This window comes from Lichenostomus cassidix, chromosome 14, assembly GCF_008360975.1.
Source record: "Lichenostomus cassidix isolate B80296 chromosome 14, HeHo_3.0, whole genome shotgun sequence".
Classification (NCBI taxonomy): Eukaryota; Metazoa; Chordata; class Aves; order Passeriformes; family Meliphagidae; genus Lichenostomus; species Lichenostomus cassidix.
In genome coordinates, this window is record NC_139495.1 from 2,061,691 (window position 1) to 2,086,333 (window position 24,643).

The following is a 24,643-nucleotide window of genomic DNA, read 5'->3' on the forward strand; positions in this document are numbered from 1 at the left end:
TTTGGCTAGCGGGAGCCCCGCGGAACGAAGCGGAGGAGAGAGGAACGCGGTACGGGGGAAGCGTGTCCGCCTCGCCGCCCCGTCCGTCGCCACGGCAACCGGCGCGGTCGGCATGGCGGCGCCCAGCGTGTTCCTGCTGGCCGTGAGCGGCGAGATCGAGAGCGGCGAGGTGCGGGAGGCCCGGGACAGGCTGGGACAGAGCGGGAACAGAACTGGAATAGCCCGGAGGGATGGGGGGATCGGACTCGGTGCGGCGTCCGCCCGCGCGGGATGAGGATCTGCACCCCCCGAGCTGCCCGGCCTGAGCGCCGAGCCAACCCATCCTCATCCCCCGAACCCTGCACAGCCTCATCCCTCGAACCCAACCCATCCTCATCCCCCGAACCCTGCACATCCTGATCTCCCTAACCCAACCCCTCCTCATCCCCCTATCCCACCCTCATCCCCCTATCCCAACCCATCCTCATCTCCCTATCCCAACCCATCCTCAGCCCCCTAACCCTGCACACCCTCAGCCCCCCATAATCCTGCACGGCCTCAGCCCCTAAACCCATCCCAGTCTCAGCTCCCCTGGCCCAGCCTGTTCTCAGCCCCCCAAACCCATCCTGCCTTCAACACCTTCTGACTCAGCTCAGCCTCAGCCCCCCAACCCCATCCCAGCCTCAGCCCCCTAAACCCATCCCAGCTCAATCCCCCAAACCCATCCCAGTTTCAGCATCCCTGACCCTGCTCACCCCAGCCCAGCCTGTCCAGCCCAGTCCTGTTGGTCCAGGCTGCCCTCAGCACCCTGACCTGGGCAGCCCATCACCCCAGAAATTCCCAGTGAATTCCCAGTGAACTCTCTCTCTCTCTCTCCTGCAGTTCCCGGGATTTGATGACCTCTACTGCAAGTTCTCCTTCGTCTACGGCCAGGACTGGGTCCCCACGGCGGTACAGCCCCTGTCCCCACCCTGCCAGCCCCCCCTGTCCCCACCCTGCACAGCCCCAGGCTCACCCCACACTCCCTGCAGGGTCTGGAGGAGGGAATCTCCCAGATCACCTCCAAGAGCAGCGTCTCACCCACCACGCTCGTCTGGAACTTCCCCATCGACATCACCTTCAAGAGCACCAACCCTTTTGGCTGTGAGTGCTGGGGGGGCTGCAGCCCTGCTGCCAAAGCCCCCCTGACCCCCATTTCCTTGCAGGGCCACAGATTGTGCTGAGTGTCTATGGGCCTGACTTCTTTGGCCACGATGTGGTCAGAGGTTATGGAGCTGTCCACGTGCCCTTCGTGCCGGGGAGGTGAGTGACAGCCTGACCAGCAGCACTGAAACAGATTTTTGTCCAGTGATTCTGTTGTTTCTGCAGCAAAAATGCTCCCATGTCTCCTCATCATGCCCTGTCAGTTGGGTACAAATATTTTCTAGCAGAATTCTTTCATCATCAAATAAGTTTGGTAATGCTGTAAAGCCAGAACTGCCTGTAAAAAGCCCAGATATGAAGCACAGTTACTCACCTCTCCCCCATCACCCTAAGCACACAATAAGTTGTCATTCCCACCACTGGGAACGGAGGAAAATTCACTGTTGCTAAGCAAACAAACCCTGTGTGAAGGGGAGGCATCCCATCTGGAGATGTTCACTGCTCTGATGTGTCAGGAATTCTGTACCTTCATAAATATAAAAATCTTGTTGTTTATTCATTGCTGAAGCTCTGTGCGTCTCCTCTTTGTTTCAGGCACAAAAGAACCATTGCTATGTTTGTTCCAGAATCCTCCTCAAGGCTGCAGCAGTTCACCAGGTAATAATTAATGACTTTATTTCATTAAAGTCCTTCTTGCCCTTAGCCACAAAGGTGTTTGCAGCAGCTCAGTGGTGCAGATATGTGACTGCTCTCTGCTAGAACTAGACAGTTGTGTGTTCTGGAGGTAAAATCACATTTTTAGATATTTGGGCCTTTTGAAAAGCTTTCTGCAAACATATTGATTACCTGCTTACTGCATTGAATTCCTACCTGAATCTTCTTAGGTTTTTTTGGAAGGACAGCCACAGTAAGAGCAACCTGGAAAGCAAAACCATGAAAAAACAACTCCCATTCTACTTTTTTTGTATGTATTCAAAGTCTCCAAGCCTCTCTGGTTTGCTGGGTGATCAAGTGGATCTGTTTCAACAGTACCTTTGCCACAGAAAGATTCTTCTAGCCCAGAAAAAACCTGGATTTAACATAACTTACATGAAATCAGTTGGATATTTTCCTCAGAGAGGCAAAACTTACCTTTGATTGAAGTAGATCAATTAAGAGAACCAGACTTAAACTTTCCTGGCAGTCTCATTACCTGTCCCTGATGTGCACACCACGACCTGGGTGAATCTGAGCAACCCAATGAATTATTTTGTATTTTCTTCCCCAAGCTGGTTCACAGGGAGACGCCCGGAATTCACCGACCCCAAAGTGGTGGCACAGGGAGAAGGACGAGAAGGTGAGTCCTGGGAGCTCCTTGGGTGGTAAAAAAGAACTCCACAACTCATCCAAAACCCTGTTTTGACTGGATTCATCCCCATCCTCTGTGCTGCAGTGACGAGGGTGAGATCCCAAGGCTTCGTGACCATTTCCTTCAACGTGATGACCAAAGATCTGCACAAGCTGGGCTATGATGTTGGCCCCAGGGCCACAGAGAGTCCTTCCCTGGGCACCCAGGGGTTCCACACCTTCTGAAGTGCCCAGGAGGTGCTCAGAGCTCAGCACTTTGTAAGGAAAGGAGGAGCTGCTGCAACGCCATCATTCTGAAAAACACCAACCCACAGCTGCTTTGGGAAAATGAGCAACTCTGATCCTTTCAGCAGGGTTGAAGTCTTGTGTAAATTAATGGCATCTGATAGCATCCAGCATTTTTAGGAGTAGGATCAGGCTGTCTCAAGGCAGGCCTGTAACAAAATATTTTTCTAGCAGCCTTTTGTACACCTTTTTATAGAATCAATGACATGGAGAGTTTAGAGTTGTAGCAGTTTCCCTGTGGTTAAAACATTGCTAACACAGTTCTTTTCAGTAATTCTTTTTTTTTTTGTGGTACAAATGGGGAATTGAAATTATTGCACCTTCCAAAAACAGTCCTGTGAATTGCATCCCCCTCTGAGTTCTTTTAGGCCGAATAAACTCAGTTGTACCAATATATTTATTTGTTGTTCTGCTGCTAAGGGGTTTTATTTGTTTGTGCCAGGATGTTTCTGAGCCCTAAATCATCCAAGCTCTGCCAGACTTAAAAGTACAAGAGAAAAAGCAGTGTTTGCTTCAATGCAGTGACTAATTGCTGAGTCATTTTCCTATTTAATTTTGGGCATGTAACCTCTTGTGTGTGACTGCAAATCCCAGGGGAATGACAATATCTCCCTAAAAGGGAACTACCAAGACCTCCAGGTATAGAAATCCCAGGAAGAACACCCAGGGATGAACCACAAAGCATCCAGGCAGAGGTTGTTCTTATCCACAGTGGGATGGAATAAACACAATTTCTGAAAACATAAAGTGATCCCTGGGAGGTTGCTGTGAGCAGCAACACCTTTTATACAACATACAAATACTTTTCCAAACGTTTTTTGTGGATGATTTTTCACCTCCTGCGTTCCTCCCGCCTTGTTTTTGTTGACTCCACACTTCCAGCGGAGTTGTTTTGGTAATTTGTAATCTCTGAACTGAGTCATGTTGGAATCCAGATCCATAACAATTTCCTGTTGGCCCAGGGGAGACGTGAGGAATTTTGTTTCCTCCTCAGAAATTTGGGAAGCAGTTAGCTACAGTAGCAGGATAAATATCTGCGTTTGAAACGCTTGAGAGGCAAACATCCAACCTCCTGCTGCTGCCTAAATACCCAATTTCCCCTTGAGCCCAGTTCCTGCCCACATTCCAGTTGGAGCAGGGCTGCACCACGGAGTTTTCCGGGCACAGGAACCTGTTAGCACCCAGGGAAAGCCCAAACCTGGTGCCCACAGGGAATTTATTCACACCCAGCTCTGCATCCTGGCGCTCTGACCCCCTGAATTGCTCCTGTTCCCAAGGAATTGTTGGATGTTTAACCCCAGTGGGACAAACCAGACCTGGTTTAGCTTCCTGAGGGAAAGGAAGGTCAAAAACAACAGAAAGGAAAATTCCTAACCTCCGTCAAAGGATTGAAGACACCTCGAGATGTTTAAGGTGCTCTCTAAGCAGAGCCCACACTGCTACCTGCATTATTAAGGCTTTTTGCCCATTTTCTCTGGGTTTTGTTGGATTTTGGGGGTGGTTTTTGGCTCCTCAGTGGCTGGTGCACATCTAAGGCTTTCACATACCTTCCTGAAGGTTTGTGAGTTTCCCCAAGAGCATCATCCAGGCGGGAATTTTGGAATCAGCATTTCCCAAATCCAGTGCCATTCCTTGAACTGGTGAGGCAGCTGTTGATATCCCTCAGGAACAAACCTCTCCCAGAGATGGCTTGAAAATTTTCTGGGAAGCTCCCCCTGGTTGAAACCTTTGGTCCTCAGGTGTGGCAGTGTTAGCACCTAGAAAAAACCTGAATAAAGACAAACACAACACTATGAGCAGAGAACAGTGACAAGGAAGGGATTTAGGATCCCTAATTATTCATGGAAGTTAAGAACCAGTGCCTCAAGCACAGCCAAATCCCAGGAAAACCCAGCCTTGCTGCAGCAGAGCAGAGATTTGCTCTCGCCCACGCTGCAGGCGGCTGGAGCACCCTGCTCATTTCCTAGTTAATCATTCTCCCTCCTATTCAAACCTGCACTGAAATTCCCAACCCCAGCACAGCAGCACGAGGCTCTCAGCTGGAGCTGCAGCTCTGCTTTGTTCCCCTGGAATCTCTCCCAGACAGTGAAATTGGTCATTATCCTCCTCCTTCAAGACGGCAGGGGAAAAAATCTTCCTGGAGAGTGAGTCCTGACCCGGGAGGGATTTGAGGTCATCACCAACCAGGCTGGGGCAAGGGAAGCCTGGAAGATATTTGGGGACTCTACAGCTCCCCTGGCCTGGAGTGGCTTTGGAATCACCTCATGGGAATTATCCTGGGAGGGAGACAGCCAAGGACACAGAGCAAACAGCAGCTTGGGGATCAAACCCTCCAGAAAAAAGGAAAATCATTCGGATAATCCTCAGGAATTGGTATTTCCAGCCTTTCCTGTCAAAATTACAAAGAGCAGCAGCAGCTCCTGCCCTCTCGTGGCAATTCCCAACCTTCAGGAAGACGTTGGAAGTGGTTAATAACAACTCAGAGGCTGCATGAAGGACACAGAATTTTTCTTGCTCCTGCATGGAAATCTCTCCGTGCTGCCCTGGCACTGCCCCTTGTCCCCAGAGCAGGAGGCAAACACCTCCCGGGGCTGCTCCACAGGGAGTGGGACTGAGCCAGGAATGTGACCATCCCGAGCGCTGCAGAAGCCAGCTCTGCCCCGAGGCTGCCAGGCTGCTTTACACCAGCAGTTCTGCGGCAGCTGGGAATTATCCCCGTCTGAAAATGAGAGGGATTCGAGCTGACAGCAGCTTCTCCCCAGCAGCAGTGTCGGGTTGGGAGCAGGAGCCTCCTGTGAAATGTTCCAAAGGAAAAAAAAATAGGGGAAAAAAATCAAACACGAGCACAGAGCAGCCACGTTTGTAGAAAACCGGGGCTTAACTGCAATATTTCTCAGGTTTGTAGCATTTCCCCCCATTTGTGCCAGTGGAGATAGAGGGGGATAAAGGCCCTGGGTCCATGGAGCTGGATATGTGGGTCACAGGAGGAGGGGACAGCTGGGGTGGGAGCAGTGGCAGAGCCAGGCTGGCACCAACAGTGTGGAGCACTCCCCATTCCTGGGGGACATCCAGACCCAGCAGGGACCTCCACCCTGAGCTCTTCCCATGGCTCTGGCAGCACCACATGTCCCCAGCAGCAGCTGGAGGAGCTGGTGGCCTTGGAGAACCCAGCCAGGACCTCTCCAGGGTGTCCCTCAGATCCAAGCCCCCTGTGAGGGCACTGGGAACTCCCTCCCACCCAGCCCAGCCAGAGAGAACAAGTCCAGTAGCACCAACCTGTGCCAGAGGCACGTTTAAAGAATCTATCAACTCCAATTTGGGATCTTTTCCAGGCCAGTCTTGCAGGCTTTGCAATCCCCCAGCAGGAGCTCAGCAAAGAGCTGGGTGAAGGCCACCTAAATCCCACCCTGTCCCCTCTCAACATCACCCACTGGGTGCAGAGAGGATCCCTGAGGAGTTCTCTGGGAGGCAAACACAGGGAAGCTCAAACCCCAACTCTGAGACACTCGTGGGTATTTGCAAACCCAAGAACAGCTCCCACTTCTGGCAAAAAATCCCAAACCTGCATTTCCCACCTGGCTGCAGAGCTCCCAGTAGCCTCCAGCGCAGCCTAAGTGGGGCTGAGGAGCACAAGAGAGCACAAATCCCTTGGAAACCATCCTTTGGGCATGGAAAGCAGGGCTGAGCCCCCGGGAGGGAGGGAAGGAAGAACACAACCTGCTTTCCCAGCAGGATCTGAGGGATGCAGCCTCGTCCTTCAGAGGGAAGAGCAGCAGACGCACAGAACTGCTGAAGGCTTCTATTTTTGTCTCTCTATTCAGGCCAGGATATTTAAGTACCCAAATTCACCTCGGAGAATATCATCCCTCCATTTAGTGCCAGACTTGCTAATGAAGATATTAAAAAAGAAAAAAAAAAAAAAAAAAACCATCACCACCATCACCCAACACAACCCCAGCCAGCCCACGGACTCCAGGGCCATATGTGCTGCTACACCACAGGAGAAGTGGCTCCCTGGAGCTTGGATAATCCATGGATTTCATTCCATGGCCAGAAAAATCCCTTTAAGACCAATACAGACCTCACTGGCTGATTTTCACAGGTTCCAGGAAAAGAAGGGCACCAGGAAGGTGTCTGATGGTTTCCATCTCAGGCATTCCTAGAGGTGGTTTGGTTGTGGCGCTGTGGAGAATTCCAGGAGGGATGGAGTTGGGTGGGTGGATGGGTGGGATGAAGCCACCCTGAGTCAGCATCCTGTGGAGGATCCATGCCTCCATCTGCTCCAGCTGCCAGGAATGTGCTGCTCCAGCCCAACCAGCCCAGCCACAGGGCGTTGATCCCACAGGAGCCGGGAGAGGGAGGGAATTCACTGCGGGGTTATCAGGCAGTTATCAGTGACAGGAAATCCAACGTCTCTGCTCCGGCAGCCTTTCCCTGCCTTGGATGGAGCTCTGATCCAACCTCCAGCAGCTCCAGCGGTTAAATAGGGCAGAACCCAGGATGCCATTCCTGCCTGGGAGGATCTCTGAGCAATCAGACTGCAAAGCTGGCAGCACCAGTGTCCCAGAGAGGTTTCCTGTCAGGAAGCAGCAGGCAGGGAGCTGGGAAGACAAACTCCACCTTTGCTCTGGCTTTATCCGGGTGATTTGAGATGTCATTGATTTTCCTTCGCCTGAAATGGGAATGTGTTTGCTCAACAAGTGCCAAGAACAGCTCAGGCAGAAGGATGTGAGCATGGGCTGAGAGGCCACAGATGATCCTGGAGTGACAGGGAATGGCTTCCCACTGCCACAGGGCAGGGATAGCTGGGATCTTGGGAAGGAATTCCTCCCTTGGGAGGGTAGGGAGGCTGTGGCACATCCCTGGGGGCTGCAGAGGTCTTGCCAAAGCCAGAGAACAAGATGATCCCAGCCCTTTCCTCACAGTTCCATGAAAATGCGTGGAAGGGGCAGAGCTACATCCTCAGCCCAGCACAAACAAGAGGCAGCACAAACATTCAGCAAAAATTTCAGCAACAGCAGCATGGCTGAGGAGAAGCCAAAAGATAACTCCTTATCCAGAGTCCTTTTCCTCTGCAAAGCAGGCAATTCCTTCTCACTCCACAGGAGGGGAAGAGGAAGTGCGGGATGGGGGAGCAGCTCTGGCAAGGTCAGCGGAAATCCCAACCACAGGCAGAGCTCTGCTCACCACGGGCTGGGGCAGCTCAGGCTCCCCTGGCTCACAGAGCCACCAGGATCCACCAGGATACACCAGAATCCAGAGCCTTTGGAAGAGATCAGAGTCACCACAGCTTCCACCCCAAGCCATTCCCACATCTTCCACACTACATCTGGATTTTAGCTTAAAATGCACAATTACAAGAGGCTGGAGTAGAATCAGAGAATCCCAGAATGGTTTGGGTTGGAAAAGACATTAAAGCTCACCCAGTGCCACCCCTGCCATGGGCAGGGACACCTTCTACTGTCCCAGGTTGCTCCAAACCCTGTCCAACCTGGCCTGGGACACTTCAGAGATCCAGGGGCAGCCACAGCTTCTCTGGGAAACTGGAGCATGACTGGAGCAGCAGCTTCCCCCAGCCAGCTGCACCTGAAACCAAACCAGAGGCTTTTCTCCCCAAAGCCACCTTTCCCAGTCATACCTCCAGCCCCGCCGCAGCTTCAGCATTAATTAGTGATCATTGATTAGTGATCAGCCTGATTGGCAGCAAACTAACCAGGGAACCTGGAGGGGCTCTGGAGAGGCAGCTCTCGATGCTGCCTGCTAATGAAGTGCCCTTCAATTAAAGCAGCCAGAATTAGAAGCTGGAATCACTTCCCTGCTGGAAGCAGCTCCCTGCCGCGTGAGCCACGGGACAGAGCCAAGGCTGAGCTGCAAAAATGGGAAGTGACAATTGCCCAGGTTCTGCCACAGCTCCCCAACCCTCATTCCACAGCCAACCTCTCCCAGATTCCTGCCTGGACACAAATCCAGAGCTTCCTCCAAGGCAGCAGTCCAAGATCCCTGCACAGGGGCTGTTCCAGGGGCAGTGTGGTTCAAAGAAGGAATTCAGTCACCTGCAACACAGCAAGTCTTCGTTTTTATTGAGTTAGTAAGGTCTCAACTGATCCCCATTTCAGTGAGCCACAAACCCTCCTCTCCCCCAGCCGGAGCAGCCTGTCCTGGGAAAAGTGATGGATGCATCCAAGGAATCCCACTGTCAGCATCACCCAATCCCAGTGGGATTCCTCCTGCCACAAACCTTCCATCAGCTCACCCCAGTCCTGCAAAACTCAACCAAGCAGGGCAGCCAGAGGTTTGGATTGGGATGGGATAATAAACACCACGGGAAAAAAAAGCTTGGAAAAAGCAACACAGCTGGAATAGAAGCAATACAATTTTAATTCTGACCAGTCACCTACAAACCCCTCATCTTTCCACTGTTCTGATGGCATTGTTTAAATATCACAGCTGTGACATCGCTCGGGGGGGGGGGAGGAAAAAAATAATGACACAAAGATACAGACATTATGATACAATAGTACAAATGATAAATTATTTATACAGTAAATAATGTCAATAGTCAGCACAAATCCAGAAAAAGCAGCCAGCTCCCGGGATTATGGGAAGTTTGGTAAATATTGGAAGTGTAACACTTGGAAAGGAAGCGAGTCGTGTGAGATTCTGCTGGGAAAAGGAAATCTCCTCTTTTCTCCACCACCTGTGCAATATTCAGGCATACAGTACAGCTCAGGAACTGCGACAGCAAAGGAGCACATGGGAACAAGAGTTGGCTTGGCGTTGGGACTTCCCAAAAACTGTAAACACCACAACCCACACCAGGGCTTCCCTTCCCTGTCCCCTCCACGGAGTTTAGTTTCTCTAGAGTATAAAACTGAATAAATAACTGAGCTTATTTGGAGGGGGGAAATTATGCCAAGAAGGAGGGGGGGGTAATTTTTTTTTTTTTTTTACAAAATATTTAACATTTTTCTCTTTGGTCAATTTGACCAGTAAGGCTATTTTGGGCTACTAACGTTTTAAAAATCAGAAAGAAAAAAAAGCACTTTGAATATTTGCAAAGTGAGAAAAAGAAGGAGAAGAGGGGAAAACGGAGAAATGGGGCAGAGGGGATGCAATGGGACACACAAACATCCTCCAGAAATGTGGGAGGGCTGGGAAGGAGGGAGGATTATTCTGGTAAATCATCACAAAAAGAGCTGGGCTGTTCAGAGCACCCCCAGCCAGAGCAGTGTCACCCCCTGAGGACACAGCCCAGCCCAGGAATATTTACAGCCCAGCTCTTTCTCCTCCTAAATTCAGCTCCTGCCACTATCCCTGTGCCAGGCTGGGATCTGGGCTTGGTTAGTCTCAGCCTGAATCTTTCCAGCACCAGAATTTGGGGTGGGGCTCCTTAGGGAGCTTCCCCGGGGGTTGTTGTGTCATAAATGTCTCTGTTTAATGCAAAAGGGACAAAGCTCTTGGGGCAGTGATTTGGTAAAAGCAACAATTTGCCATTCAACAGCTTCACGAAGCCAAGGCTCCCTCCCAGGCCCGGAGCACAGCTTGAGCAACTCACGGTGACAACTCCAACTGCAGATTATTTCAGCACCTTAAATATTTCATATCAACCCCATCTTGCTTCTAAAAGGTTCCCCAGGACTTGGCCAGGACTTCTGACTGGGCAGACAATGCCCCATCTGACTGCAGCTCAGGACAGACCAAGGAAAAAACACCAAGTGACCTCGATTGCAGTGCTGATAAAATCAAATTGGGAAAAGAACCCCGGAGAAATCTTGCCACAGATCAGCTGGAAAGCACTTCCCCCCCATCTGCAATATCACACCCTTCCTGCTCTACACTTCTCAATAACTTCAACAACAACAACAACAAAAAGTCTTTTTCCTTACTCTGAAAGGCAACAGGAATGGGGTTTTGTTTTGTTTTTAAAGACAGGCTGGGTGTGGACAGCAATTCTCTTCCCTCCTATATAAAAACAAGAGCAGATGAAGATTGGGAATCCTCCTTGCCAACTCTAGAGGATCCCAGAGGATCCATAGGAACATCCACACGTTGAGCATTCCATGCACTAGCAGAGCTACACTGACCTACAGCTCAAACCTGATTGTTCCCTACCTTTGATCATCCTTCAGCCTCCCCTTCCCACCAGGAGATTGATCCCAAGTGATCCCAGATCCCATGGATCAGCCCCTCTCCGGCCCCACAGGGAACTGTTCCACCACAACGCACCACTCTGGCAAATTCTGCTTGTTTGCTTTGCTGGTTTCCCCCTCTGAACCAGGGAAAGGCCACCAAGATGCACTGAGTCCGTTCAGAGGTGTCCTCCAGGCAGGAGGGAGCACTGGGATATCTCTTCCCATGGATTTTTTGGGAGAGCAGAGCTCAGCAGGACCCCCGAGCGTGGTTTGGTGCCGAGGAGTCCAAGCAATTCCAAAGGGATAATTCAGCTCCCAAGGGATGGCTGGACATGGAAGTAGTTATCCTATGGAGTGCACCTTCCAACAGGAAAAAAATAGTGGATAAAATGAAAAGAGTTGTATTTGTACAGCAGGGTTTTTAACAGCTCAGAAAGTTTTACAAGGAAAACAAAACCAAGCAGCCTCTCTTGGGATCTTCATCAAGGCTAAAAGTCTGTCCAGTCTGGGGATTGGGAAATGGGAACAAATCAAGGGAAAGGCGACTTTAGTGTTTTTTCTTTTTAATGTAGTCTTAAATCATGTTATGCTCAAATTCAATTCATCTAAAAATAATTAGTCACGAGGATTTGTTTTTGATTTGCATTATGAATACTTCATTTAAAAGTAAATATTTTAGTGTTAATCTTCCCTTTTAAACTCTCTTTACAGAAACAAAGAGCTAAAACCATAAATAAGAGGGCATTAAAACCATAAAAATGACATTTGCCAATATCTTAATTTTTCAGCCAGACTTGATAAATCTATCAAAACCAGACAGTTAAATAAGAACCACATTATAAAAATTAGCAAAAAAAGGACTATTAGGTAACTCTGCAAACTCAAAATATGAAACTGTACTAAACAAAATATGTGCAAAAGTATACAAGAGTAACTGCATATAGCAAGGTTAAGCCTGAATTAGTTTTAAAGCTTGCCCCGGTGAAACTGAATTCAAAGTTGTCCCGCTGTATTTCCTTTTTTTTTTTTTTTGACCTTTTTTTTTGCTTTTTTCCTTTTTTTTTTTTTCTTTCAACTCACATTGTAAGTCAAATAAAAACAAAATACACATGAAAAAACTTCCAAACGAAGCTGGTACTGGACAAGCACAGAGCAGGACACTCACTCAGCACGAGTGCAGCCACTCACAGAGAGTTCCAGGAGTCCTTAGAGTAGTGTAGGAATTCAACACTGCACACGACAGCACAACTCGAGCATGGTCTTGGGTGTTTTGTCTGGGGTTTTGTGTCATTTTCCTTTCGAGACAAGCTTGCTTTTCTCAGTCACACCTCAGAGATACCAAAGCAGTGCGAGTTTGCAATGTTTTAATGCATAAAAACCAAGCCCCCCTGGGCCCTCCGGGTCGGTCTCTTCTAAGAGTAAGGACTATGGGTGAACCAACAGTCTAGAACTGTGTGTAGTTATGTGCAAAACATTCACTAGCACTCGGAATCTCAGGTCTATCTTATGGGCAGAGGAAGTGACAGATGCAGGGGAAGAGTAAATTCAGGAATCCAGCACATGATCTGACACCTACAAAATAGCCAACGGCGTTTTCAAATGGCAGGTTCTCTCCCTAGAAAGTGTATTTGAAATGATTAACAAAGTAACAAAAATGGGCAGAATCTAACTTTGGTGAAAAGTCTGAACATTTTCACATGATGCTCAACAAGCCAAAGTAAGGTACCATCTGTAGCAAAGACTAGATTTAGATTAACTGGTAAGTAGAGACAACTCTTCAAAGATCATAACTGTAAACTGCAAATCTACTTCCAAGTCTCTCACACACCGTTCAGTCCACACAGGCCACGTTCGTTTCGCTGGAAAGACTTCAGCCTGGAAACACTAGGAAAAGAAAAGTTCCTTTAATTGGGTCTTTATAGGAGGAAAGGGTTAGTTGTATTTGCAGACTGCGAGGCTGCCGGCGGCATTCCCGTACTGTGCAGAGCTTGGGGCATTGATCCTGCAATGCTCAGCCCCTGGCCCATCCTGGTGATCGATGCCACGGTGCCCATGGCCGGGATGGGCGCCATCCCCACGGGCACAGGGGCCATGGAAGACAGAGGTATTGGCTCCATGCTCATCGGGGGCACAGCACTGAAGGAGGGGCTGCTTCCCATCACGGGACTCGCTCTCATCTGGTTCAGGGTCAGAGGCTGGGGTTGGTTCACCTGGAAGGGGTTGATTGGAGTCGGTGCTGTAGCGGCGCCTGCGGTGGAGAGAAGGGGGAGAGAGGTGGCACTGCCGTCAACAGCAGGGTTGGGAAATGGTCTTTTCCTGGCAGAGAACACTCCCTCTGTGCATCCCCAGACAGCCTGTGGGGAACCTGCCATGCAGCAGTGCTCCAGCACAGGCTGTTCCCTTGAAGCAGCCAGTGCCTCCAACACCCTTCACTGACCAACAGCCCTGACTGCAGACAGATTTGGTCACCTGGAACACCCCTAACCATGACATCCACATCACTCATTTCATTTTTTAAATGCTACTTTGCATCAGGGAAGAGACCTGCGGGCTCTTATTGCAGAAAGTAGGTTTACATTGGATATTGGCAAGAAACCCTTCCTAATATCCAATTAGGACTGGAAGGCCCTGGCACAGGGTGCCCAGACAAGCTGTGGCTGCCCCTGAACCCCTGGAAGTGCCCAAGGCCAGGACAGGGCTTGGAGCAGCCTGGGATAGTGGAAGGTGTCCCTGCCCATGGCAGGGGTGGCACTGGATGGTTTTTAAGGTCCCTTCCAAACCATCCAGGGATTCTCTGATTTGTACATTTCCTCCAAGCTCTCACCAGCCTCCTCCATTTTCATGTTTCTGGCACTGAGCTCGGACAAGAATTCCCAAAGTAAACAACTTGTTTCCGAATTGCAGCGGTGCTCGAAAAAGCAGAGCACAACTTTCCCAGCCTTTGAGGTTCCCTGGACTGCTGCCAGCCCTGCAAATTCCTTTTACCGTACAAGCCCAGGATTATTTGGATGGCCCAGTGACCCCTCACAAACTTTTTGTAGTACCCGGGAAGGGCAGATACACAGATTTCCTCTCTCTCCCTGCTCACTGCCAAGGCTACTCAGAATCACTGCCTTTTTTCCCTACTCAAGGATTTTAATAAATTGACTTTTTTTGCCATCGGAAGAGTGAAGAAAATAAATACTGAAAGTGCATTTCCAAGTCGGGAAATGTCAGTGCAAATTTCAGCTTTCAGAAAACACATCTGCCACCTTTGGTGTCACCATTTCAGTCTGCTCTAAGCAAGGGCTCACTTCCACCAGGCCCAGTTTACAGCAGAACTGCCAACAGCCTATTTGCTTTTTCCAAAATACACTGAGAATGTGTTCTCAGACCAAAACTGGCTCATTGTGCCAGCCTAAGACAAACTAACCAGCAACCCACTGAATTACCCTGCAGTTTGATCTCTGGAACCTCAGTCTGCAGTCAGATCTCCTGTGCCTTCTGCAACTCCTGGAAAAGGGAAATCCCAACCTGCTTCCACAGGAACCCACTACCTATGACCTTCCTAAGGTAATCTTACCTGTTTTGACAATAACCAGCTAAGTTCAGCCATTTTTAAAAATCCCAAGCCTTCTAACATAGGTAATTCTGAGTGAGGGGAACTGCTGGAACAAAGTTCAGCTGCAGACCAAGAGCAGAGACTTTGTGTTTTCAGGGCTGTCACTGAGCTGGGTGAGCCCAGGATGCCTCTCTGAGACCCTCCTGCTCTTGCTCATGATCTGTTGGCTGAGGTAACCAAGAAAACCAAGCCCAAATCCCCCTTCTTAAACTCCAACAGCACCAAGCTATGCAGAGTTCTCCTACAGGAAGGGAAAGCTCCAGCCTGAAGGGCTGTGCAGAAAACCTACCTGGTGCCAAGAAAGGGTTCAGTGAAGTAACAGGCTGTGGTGGCTTAGACACCAGAGAATCCAGGTTCACCAGGGCAGCGTTGGGGCCCAGGAAGGACTCTGGGGTTTTCCTGGCTGCACTTTGTTTGCCTGAAGTGCCACTCGAGTGCTGCGAGTCAAAGAGATCAGGACTCGTGGTACCGCTGTGCTGGGATGGCAGAGTGGAACCTGAATCAGCTGCAACAACACAAAGGGACAGGCAGAACTTGTGGTTAATCCCCACAGCCAGGCAGAGAGAACCCTGAGGGGTGTGAGAGCAGAAAGGCTTTATTCTAGGCTTGTATTAGTCAGTGTTTCAGGCTGGGTTATGCCCTCTCAGCATGCAAGCAGGTCAATGTTCTTTAGGAGAGCATGAAGAAGCCACAGTCAGAGTTGCAGTGCTCTACTGATGGAATTCCCACAGCTTTGCTGCTCCAGGTGGGACTCAGAGGCTCCAAGGAAAAGCTACTCCAAAGCCTTGGCTTGTGCCCTCGCCCTACACCACTGCTGTGCCCTTCCTAGCTGGATTCCACCCAGGGTTTCTCTGTTGGGTTCAAAAAGCCCAAGCTGGGCTTCAGGCAGAACCATCCTGAGAGCAATGGTACCACAGCACTGACAGCTGAGGGTCTGGCAGTTTTGATTTACTGACCATTGACCAAAGGAAAAATTAATTTGAGTATTCATAAAAAATATTTTCTCATCTTCCTACTGGAATTTACAAATTTGAGAAATTCAGTCAGCATGGTTCTGGTTCACTAAGCATAAGCCCTACTCCAAAAATGCTGGACACTGGAAATTAAGGAGTCCAACAAATTGCTGGGTCAGTGCAGCAGAAGGTTACACAGTGCAATTCCATGGATTACAGTGCAAAAGGCCCATTCCCCACGAGTTCATGCACAGGCCAAAATGTGAACATGGAGCTTTAACTGCTGCATCATCACTTCCTTCCCTTTGTGAAAGCTGATTTTTTTTCGTTCAATAAAATTTAAGAATAGAGACATTTGTTGCTGTGATTGTCACCCAACCTGTCCACATGCTAAGAATTTGATTCGTACCTGGCTTTTTGGAAGTTCGAAGTGTGTCAAATTCAGAAAAATCATCTTTAACTGTACCATTCAAATTACTGAAGAGGTCAAAAGATGTACTTCCTGTTCAAAACAACAAGACAGCCCTGTCATTAACACATCTTCAGTTGCATCACACACCTGATCCTCCTGGAAGCAATTCCTAACCCATTGCTGTTACCAAGAAGCCACGACAGGCTCCAGGGCAGCAGCTGGGAGTGCTCCTACTCTTAGCCAGGAGCTGGGAGTAGGAAAATATCACAGAACTGTTCTTTCTGACAGTGGAACAACTAAATCAGAGCAGTTTGCTTTGAGGTCAGTGTAGGGCACACCTGAGCATGCTGGGGTTTGGTTGACTGAGTGTCTGCACTAGAGACAAGCAGATCTTGCTGCGGAAGGAGAGAACAGAAATGGATTTACAGCTTCAACTATCAAGTGTTAATCAGCCCTCGAGTAAAACACCAATAGTGATGGTTTCACTTCTGCTCCCCAAGTGGAAAGGAGGAGGAATGCCATAGCAAAGGTTGTTGAGATGGTAAAGCCCAGTTAGCTGAAGCACCAGCGTTCGCTCAGAGGTTGCAATCAATAAAACATCACCATTTCAACTCTTACCTCAGACTGGAGGCATAAAAAACACACCTACATCAGCAGCAGCACACTCCTGAACAGCTTTAAGGTTTGTGTGGGTTTTTTTTAATCAGCTGAAATGTTTTTGTAATTTACTTTGAACCTTCAATGCATTTCAAGCAAAAGGAGCACAAGATGACAAACCCCAACAGAAGGAGTGAAGACTGAGTATAAAAACAATACTTATCAAGAACAAAGAGCCACCACAGTTAAAGACTCATTTCACAATGATACAGTTATTGCCCTTTGCCCAGGGAAAAGCTGCTCAGACAACTTTTTGCAGCACTCAGATTCCTTTGTCTGTTGTGCACTGGGATGAATGACGAGCAGAAAATGCATTCTGGATGCTTTTAGCCACGGTGCCAATATGAAAATGCCAGGTATTAACACTCATCAAGGTTGCATTAGTTACAGAGCACGAACAGACAATTACAGCAGCACCTTCTGCATCCTTACCAGGGCTCAGGGAGGGCTTTCACACCCTCAGTCTGAAGGAACAAACCTTCATTTGCACCTCTAAAAGTCTCCTCCGAGCTCAGAGCTGCTCAACCTGCCAATCTACATCTGCAGACATCCGACTGCAGAGCTATTTATCATGAGGAAAGGTTAAATTAGAGTATCATTCATTGCCAGAAATTAAGTCCTTGTCTAATTAAAGATAAAACCCAAGAGCAGCAGCACTCCCAAGTGCTCAGCAGGCAGCCACAAATACCAGGAGGAGACACAGAAGGGACAGGGCACGAAGGAGCACCACAAATTCAGAGCCCTAAGTCGGAATAATTACATTTAAATTTCCTTTTCCTGCTGGTTATTACAACTCCCTTTTATTTTGCAGACCAGTTCTGCCAATTGTTCAGCTTCTTTGAACCACACAATGCAAGAAAATCATTTGGACTTCTCCTCATTACTCAAATCAGATGGATATGGGATGAGACCCGTTGCTCACCAGAAGTAGAGAGAGGTTTGTTTGCAGGTGCTGATCCCCAGGGATCCACAGAAGGTTTTGCTGCAGTAGAAGATGGCTGAGCAGGAGCCCAAGGGTCCACATTTTTGGCCAGAGGCTGAGCTGTGGATCCTGCTGGTGCTGCCCAAGGGTCAACGGAAGCAGCTGGTTTGGCACCTGCAAGAAGAACCAGCAGGAAGAGCAGAGCAGTCAGTCCAGCTTCCCTTTGGAAAGCTTTCCTTGGAGATTCACCCCTCTCAGGAGCTTTTCTTCCCAATTAATCCTGAGCATAAATGGGAGCAGCAGCTCAGCACCAGGCACTCTGATAACTCCTGTGCCACACACACTGAACAACGAGCACCAGGAAATTCTGGGCAAGGCAGAGAGATAAACAACTCCCCTCTTTGAAGCTGAATACAAATATCTGCAGCTCCAACCAGAAAATAAACTTGCCTTTATTACTGACATTGCCACTGCGAGTGACAATCCCTGGCTGGAGGTGACCTAAATCACAGGGTCTATTTATGAACTCAGGGGAAAGTGAGTTTATAAAAAGCCCAGAGGTAAAAAGGTATGAGATACACAATATTAACCCTTGGACAAAGGAATCTGTAAGATTGAGAGGGAACGTTTTCCAACTCTTTTAACCACACTGCTATTTTATAAAAATATAATCAGCTTCCCTGAGCCAGCTGTGTTTTTTTATTCCCATTTCTAAGTACTCCTGACACACATCTAAGCTGCCTACTGATAACCCCTTTTTTTTTAACCCAAAGCCTGTATGTTCAGGGTTCTCATTTTTACTGGAAGATACTGACAACTCATCATTCTTACAAATTCAATCACCAATTATTTAATTCCTAAATAAGGACTGCATAACCCAAGAGCAGGACAGAATCACCCACATGGAACAACCCCTACCTTTAATATCCTGTGGGTTTCAAGTTACAACTGAGAATTACTTTAGCTTTTACAACTCCATTCAACCCTCCTGGCATCCCAATATTCCTGTAAATCAACTGAATGCTGCACACAGTGGCACAAATTCCAACTGGAATTTTGGTTTTTATTTCATCAGCAGGCACGTGGTTGCCACAGCTCCAGAGCAGGAAATGCCAAAACCCTCCAAGGAAGCCCCACTATTCCCAAACCAGCATTTCCATTTCCTTTATCTGCCCCCAGTGCTGAGTTTTGCAATGCCACACTAATGACAGCATTTCCCATCAACAGCAGCTTCCAAAAATGTCCTTTCTTTCCTAAAGTTGCTCTTTAAAATAGGAAAAACTGCATCTTTCCCTTCAGAAATATTCCATGAATTGAGCATCAAAAGCCTGTGGAACAGTGAATATTTAAAATGGCAACCTTGGTTTTTCTGTTCACTGAAAAAAATCCCCATTAAATAATTTAATTCATTTGGTTCTGACCATACACAACACATCACAATTGTCTAAGAGCAATTAAGGACATGATAATTCAGGTCTATGGCTTTCCTAAGCTCAGCATCCCACCTAAATATTAGATTAAATTCTGGGAAGAGTCTAAATCCATGGCACTGGACACAACCAGCAGTGAAACAAGAGCATCCTCCCTGGGTGAGACAAGTTGGTTTTGCTGTAAAGACAACAGAAGTGCAACTCTCCTCCTTCTTAAAATTCCAACTGCACACACAAAACACATCTGCTTAAAAGGAGTGCAACTTCCACTGGTTTCTGTTTGGGAATGGGTTGGGGAATGTTAGTGGAATGAATCAAAAAGGACTAACACAAGCTGACAGTGGACACTGAGGAACTTTGAAAAGCTCAACATTAAACAGCAAAAATTTGAAATGCCATTGCTCCTGGCAGTTTCCTCTCACCAAATGATTGCCAGGGGTCAGAGGCAGGAGCTGCAGCAGTGGATCCTCCCCAGGGATCAGTCTGGTTTGCAGGTTGGACAGCAGGAGGTCCCCAGGGCTCTGTTTTGGGTGGGGCCGGTGCCGAGGAGGGCAGGGCATCCATCAGGTCCAGCAAAGTGGTGTGCTGAGGGCAGGAAGAAGCTGAGCTTTACTCAAGAGCATTGTCAGGCTGAAGTACAAACCCGTGAGAGTGAAGAAGCAATTATTATTATTATTTTTTTTTCCTTTTACACACCTGCATTGACTAGTAGTTCCAAATATAACCCACATGGAAGAAGCTTTAAGCTACACAACAAAGCAAACCCAAAAGCATAAAAGAGCTCAGTATTAAGCTAGTTTGTGTTACTGTATTTCAGCTTTTGGCAGCATAACCGGGAATTTCTTAGGCGAAGGCACTACCTCCTTCTTTTTGGGAATTTTAATTGTGTCTCTGCGACTCTCCTCCAGAGCCATCTGTAATCTCAGATCATCTCCGCGTCTGAGGCGCTCCTCCTGCAAAGGAAATCAACACTGGTGATATAGACCATGAGCCTGCACTGAGCTGCTGCTCCCTCCGGGGCTCCAACCCTTCCTGCCACCCTGTGCACCACAGGGACGTGGTTTGGGCTGGAATTTTGACATAACACGAATGAGGGATGGGAGTTTTCTTGGGATTCTTGCCTCGAGCAGAGGTCAGGATCACCCTGTGATGGCAACAACATCCAGTTTGCTGATTGGAATTTACCCTGGTGGTGTTTTATTCCTAATGAAACGTTCTTTCCAGAATTCAATTAGGAACACCACAGAATTTCAAGTGAACAGCCCATTCTTAAATTATCATAACGATTTTTCGGCATTTAAATCACCACTGAAGGTTGTAAGGAACTAAACTTAAACTTCCCTGGCTTTTCTTCACTTCCCTCCACACTGGTGCAAGATCCACCAAGAGAATCAAGGCTTGCCAACTCCATGTGTAATTTGAAGGTTTAAACATCTGTAACTACAATGTTTGTACCACATTCAACTACTTTAAATATCTTTGCTTGCATCATGTCTCTCAGAAGTTGACTAATCCCCCAGCTGCTATTTCCCTTGTCATTTTTGAAGCTGCTTCAAGAGGCTTAGATTCTGATTTATATTTTCGTTCCCTTTATTGCCCAATAATGATAAAGTTTACTGGGTGACAGTTTCCCTTTCCAAGCACTCATGCTTAGCATACAGCTGTAAACTAAATTGTCACAGGAAGCCTCTAAAATATTACAGGCACGCAGCATGGCTGACTTGAATTTTCACTCAGAGATGAGATTCAATTTTTTATATATTAAAAGCAGTAATTTCAGTCACATTTACTCCAAATTCAAAATGAAGCTCCTAAGAATTAGCACAGTAGCATAACCCAGGTGATAGATTAGGAATCAATTTAGTTTATACCAAGTTTTTTATATATTCTGGTACTTTGTGGCAGGTCACCCTCCTGTTCCAGACACTCCCACCAAACGAACAGACCGTTCCAAATTCCACTGGAATCAGAATTCACTGACATTAATGAAGGTTTTCAGGACCAGTCATGTTTTCAGCTCTTCCTAACTGAAAACATCTTCAGTAATGTGATGATTAACATCCTCCCACACCAAGTCTTCTCGCAAAGTGACTGTCATCTTCCACTAGTCTCAACAGCTCGGAGGCTGAAGTTACTTTAAAAAGAGATTCAAAGAATAAAAATAACAAAAAAAGAAAAACCACAAGAGCAACATCTTCTTTCTCACTCCCCCTATTCCACCTGGAGCAAAGCCAAGCTGCCATTAAAAAAAAAAAAAAACCAACAAACCAAACAAACCAGGATTGCAATCTCAACTCGGAAAGCATGGACACTTTGGCAAACCTACACGGGCACCGACCTGCTCCGCCACCTCCCGGCTCATGGCCAGCGCCAGCTGCAGCTGCAGCTCCTCTTCCCCACTCGTCTGAGGCCGGGCTTGCTCGAGCTCCGAGGAGACTCGAGGGGATGTAGCTGTTGGGAGACAAAACCCAGCACATTCAGCACAGCAAACAGCACAAAGAGGGGTCAGATTTGCTTTTTGAGCCCTGTTTTCGCGTGGTTGGGTTTAAAGATCCTTCAGGGTTAAGAGATGAAGCTCCTGCTAAGGGTGAGAGGGATGAGGCAGGAGGATTTAGCTGGGAGAGCTCTGCAAGGTGGTTCTGTTGTTTTAAGGGAAAAACACTGCCGGCAAACAAAGGGTTTTTGTGTTCGTGGGGCTGTGGGATCAAGAAGCACCCCCAGCTCATGGATATACCCTGAATGTACCAGAGCTCCAGGGGCAGGACATGGGCTTAAAAATGTACAGAATTCATTGCTGAAGAAAGTATTTCTGGGTATTTCTTACATCTTCCAGTGTCAGTAAGGATCTGCTGGGAGTGAGCCAATATCAGGGTAAAACTGGATACCACCCACTTTTCTGTAAAATAATACAGTCTTAATGGGAAGATAAAGAACTATTCTTAACTGCTGAGCAGGCTCAGGGACAAACAAGCCAGCTATTCAGACCCCAAATTTATACAAATACTGTCCCATTCTCTGGTAAAGAGAAGAGTTTGGTGAATGGGTTGGGGGCGTTGTTTGGTTTCTGGGGTTGGTTGGGGTTTTTTGGGGGAAGGTTTCCATTAGCTGAGCACTTGCTGGTATCTCCCCCACTCCTCCTCGAGGAACAGTCAAGCTTGACAGCTAAAATATGCAATTTCTCAACACACAAACCATCTTTTAGTGATGTTTTCACTGGAGGAGCATGTGAAATTCCCATCCTACACCACTAGCAGGTCTAGCACTATACAGTAATTAAACAATTTTGTGCTCACTCTCTCTCTCAGACAATTCTCTAGCATCCAAATCATTCACACAGAAATTTTATCTCGCTTTGGCAAGGAAGTTTGTATTTAGTGGCTGGAATGATGATTAGTTTGGCAAATTATATACTGACATTTAATACACTTAATTGAATGTTTCAAATTAGCATGTCAAGCTCGAAGAAATCAAGTTTCTTCCTAGCAGGTCAGCTGGGCATGTGAAAATGAGATTGTCAAACTCAGTTTAAAAACCACTTTTTCACCACTACTTTAAACCTCCAAACATTTCCCAGTCCTGTCTCTCCTTAAGTTTCAGGCCAGAATGACATCACAAAACAAGTGGAAGTTTCTCATGCAAGAGGCCACAAGGAAGATGACTCTCCATAAACAAGGAATGACCTTTCCTCCTTCCCACCCCACTCTGCTTCTAAAGGCACAAATTAATTTATCACCCCCAACAGTTCTTCCACCTTGTGCTGCTCCTGAAGCTCTCAAGCCAACCCTACTTCAATCAAGATGCTACTCATGCCTCAATTCTATTACTTTTTCAAACTTTCTCATATAAAATAATTGAATTTAGCCTGGTTGATGAGCCCTCTCTGCTCCAACAGTCACTGTCGGGCTCTCCAATATATTACATTCAAAATATGATGATTAAAGCAAGCGATAATTCCCAGCCACTCACCTAATACAGGTAATAAATTAGCACTAATTCTACTCATTCCAATCCAAGATGGATGATTTTAAACCAGAATGGAGGTGGAAACACTTCCCTTTGGAGCCCAGAGAATGTTTTCTTTGCCAGAAGAAGACTGAGCAGTTTATGGCTGTTAAATACATCAGGCTTGCAAATACCAGAGAGAGAAAAGCTATTTCAGATAAGGGGGCAAGAATTAATGGTATAAATTGGCCATGGATAGATTTGAGATACAGATGGAGAAGAGCAGTTTTCCAGCAGGGATTAGAGAAGGAAAGAGTCATAACTGGTTTAAAAACAGAGCCTGGGACAAATGGGACACCAGCAGAGTCACCTGAGAACAGATGGCACCTGGACTATGAGCAGGGAGGAACCTTCTGGTCTGCTGGGTTTTTAACTGGGGGGAGAAAATGGGATTTCCTGCATTTCCTGCATCCCAGCTTTTCTATCTCTGCTGACATTACTGCATTCCACACCAAGAACCTGATGGCAGAATGACATTGTTAAAACAACGCAAAATGGGTTCAATTCCACTGCTTTTCCTCCCATTTCCACACAAAGGACTTGCTGGACACGCTGCCCAGTTGCATTCCTGCCTGGAAAAGCTGGAAGGAGCAGGGATTGCATTCCACTCCAAGCCTTTCCCTGGCTCTCCAGCCCCAGCTGTGCACGGGCAGGGCTGGCTGGGCTTTGGCAGGAAGCTCCATGAGCTCACAGCTCCCAGCAGATCCCAACAGCCAGCAGCTCTGGGATCCCCACATGGACAATTTGGGGTCACACAGACACAGATTATTCCTTTTCACTTTTAGGCTTTCCAGCAATTCGTTCTACTTGGTTTCATTAACTCCAAAAGGTATTTCAAGCTCCTTTTTGCTTTAAAAAAAAGGGGGGAAATGTCCATTTGAAGTTCTTCCTTGGGCCTCATTAAAAAAACAAACTATAGGAATGTTGCTATTTTCCATGTAAACCTCTGCAGTGTTATAAAACCATCTACATTAAAGAGCTGCCAGCACATTTTTTTTTTAATAAAAGGATTAAGGGAAATTCAAAACACTGTTCTTGGGAGTAACCTGACAAGTTTCAGCTGAAATTCCTGCAGTCTTATAACCACCACAGGGGCCTCATCCTGCACTAAGGTTTGAATTCCCAGGATCCAGCAGAAAGGTTATTGCCTCAGTAACAGGATCCCTGCCACACAAAGCATCCCTTATCCCCCAGCACATGACAGTTAACTCAGATGTTTATGTAAGATGCCACTCAATAGATCAATTCTGACCTGCTGAGCCCTGCTTTGTTGGGAATTTGGAGATCCCAGTCCCTCCAGGCTTCCCAGGAGAAAATTGGGGGGAATCTGATCCCACAGGGAGCAGCAGGCAGGCTGCTGGGCAAGGAAATCATCTGCAGCCTCAGTTAATCACTAAAGCAGGATTCTGCTCCTCCATCTGTGCCTGGGCCAGGCTCTGAATCTTGCAGACACATCTATTGATAATTTCCTATATTTTGGCTCTATTAAAAGGCCTCTGTAGCTGGCTATAGATCTGGCTGAGAGAAAGTGAAATACAGGACACAGAGAGCAGAGGCTGCATTAATAATAAAAATCAGACTCTGTGTTTTCATTCAGAAGCTTGTGCTTGGGTTTTGGGGCTGGTTTTGTTATTTCTGGGTTTTTTACTTTAGTGTCAGGCTTTCTAATTTGCCAGGTGGAATTCTGAAGAACAGAATTCAGCTCTCAGTCACATTTGTTCAGAAAGAAAAGCTGCTTCCTCACTCAAATCAGTGAACCTACAAAGGTGGACAAAACCCC

The 24,643-nt window shown here is 47.4% G+C and overlaps 2 protein-coding genes and 1 long non-coding RNA gene across 11 annotated transcripts in view; 1 reads left to right on the top strand and 2 right to left on the bottom strand.

Annotated features, from left to right (window-relative positions):
* Positions 1–48: 48 nt before the first annotated feature.
* Positions 49–22,639, top strand: B9D1 (B9 domain containing 1). 2 transcript variants are annotated; one of them, XM_085074397.1, is made up of 7 exons: positions 49–169; positions 862–930; positions 1,011–1,122; positions 1,185–1,281; positions 1,717–1,779; positions 2,391–2,458; positions 22,453–22,639. In XM_085074397.1, exons 1-7 carry the CDS (start codon positions 113–115, stop codon positions 22,527–22,529), a joined length of 543 nt encoding a protein of 180 aa, XP_084930523.1. In that variant the 5' UTR covers positions 49–112; the 3' UTR covers positions 22,530–22,639. The 2 variants fall into 2 exon arrangements, with proteins under 2 accessions (XP_084930523.1, XP_084930522.1); XM_085074396.1 differs by lacking the exon at positions 22,453–22,639 and adding an exon at positions 2,555–3,150.
* On the bottom strand, positions 3,029–7,534 carry LOC146430604 (uncharacterized). The gene is made up of 2 exons (XR_014855053.1): positions 6,836–7,534; positions 3,029–4,522 (listed from the first exon to the last, which is right to left on the bottom strand). It is a non-coding gene; the product is annotated as an uncharacterized LOC146430604 (long non-coding RNA).
* EPN2 (epsin 2) overlaps positions 9,115–24,643 on the bottom strand; it is a 56,282-nt gene continuing 40,753 nt past the window's right edge. For 5 of the 8 annotated variants that reach the window (XM_085074390.1, XM_085074392.1, XM_085074387.1 and 2 more), the window contains exons 3-9: positions 21,188–21,312; positions 19,722–19,814; positions 19,284–19,446; positions 17,432–17,605; positions 15,850–15,942; positions 14,777–14,992; positions 9,115–13,134 (exon numbers count right to left, since the gene is read on the bottom strand). In XM_085074390.1, the coding sequence (XP_084930516.1) occupies positions 12,803–13,134; positions 14,777–14,992; positions 15,850–15,942; positions 17,432–17,605; positions 19,284–19,446; positions 19,722–19,814; positions 21,188–21,312 (1,196 nt within the window). In that variant the 3' untranslated portion in view covers positions 9,115–12,802. The remainder of the gene's footprint in view (positions 13,135–14,776; positions 14,993–15,849; positions 15,943–17,431; positions 17,606–19,283; positions 19,447–19,721; positions 19,815–21,187; positions 21,313–24,643) is intronic. The other 3 variants (XR_014855044.1, XM_085074393.1, XM_085074394.1) reach the window with 3 other exon arrangements.

What these genes read in the sequence shown, in the direction of transcription:
- B9D1 (XM_085074396.1), top strand. Translation starts at nt 113, where the DNA reads ATGGCGGCGCCCAGCGTGTTCCTGCTGGCCGTGAGCGGCGAGATCGAG. An exon ending in GTGCCCTTCGTGCCGGGGAG is followed by an intron (nt 1,282 to 1,716) that starts GTGAGTGACAGC and finishes TCTTTGTTTCAG; the next exon opens with GCACAAAAGAACCATTGCTA. An exon ending in ACAGGGAGAAGGACGAGAAG is followed by an intron (nt 2,459 to 2,554) that starts GTGAGTCCTGGG and finishes TCTGTGCTGCAG; the next exon opens with TGACGAGGGTGAGATCCCAA.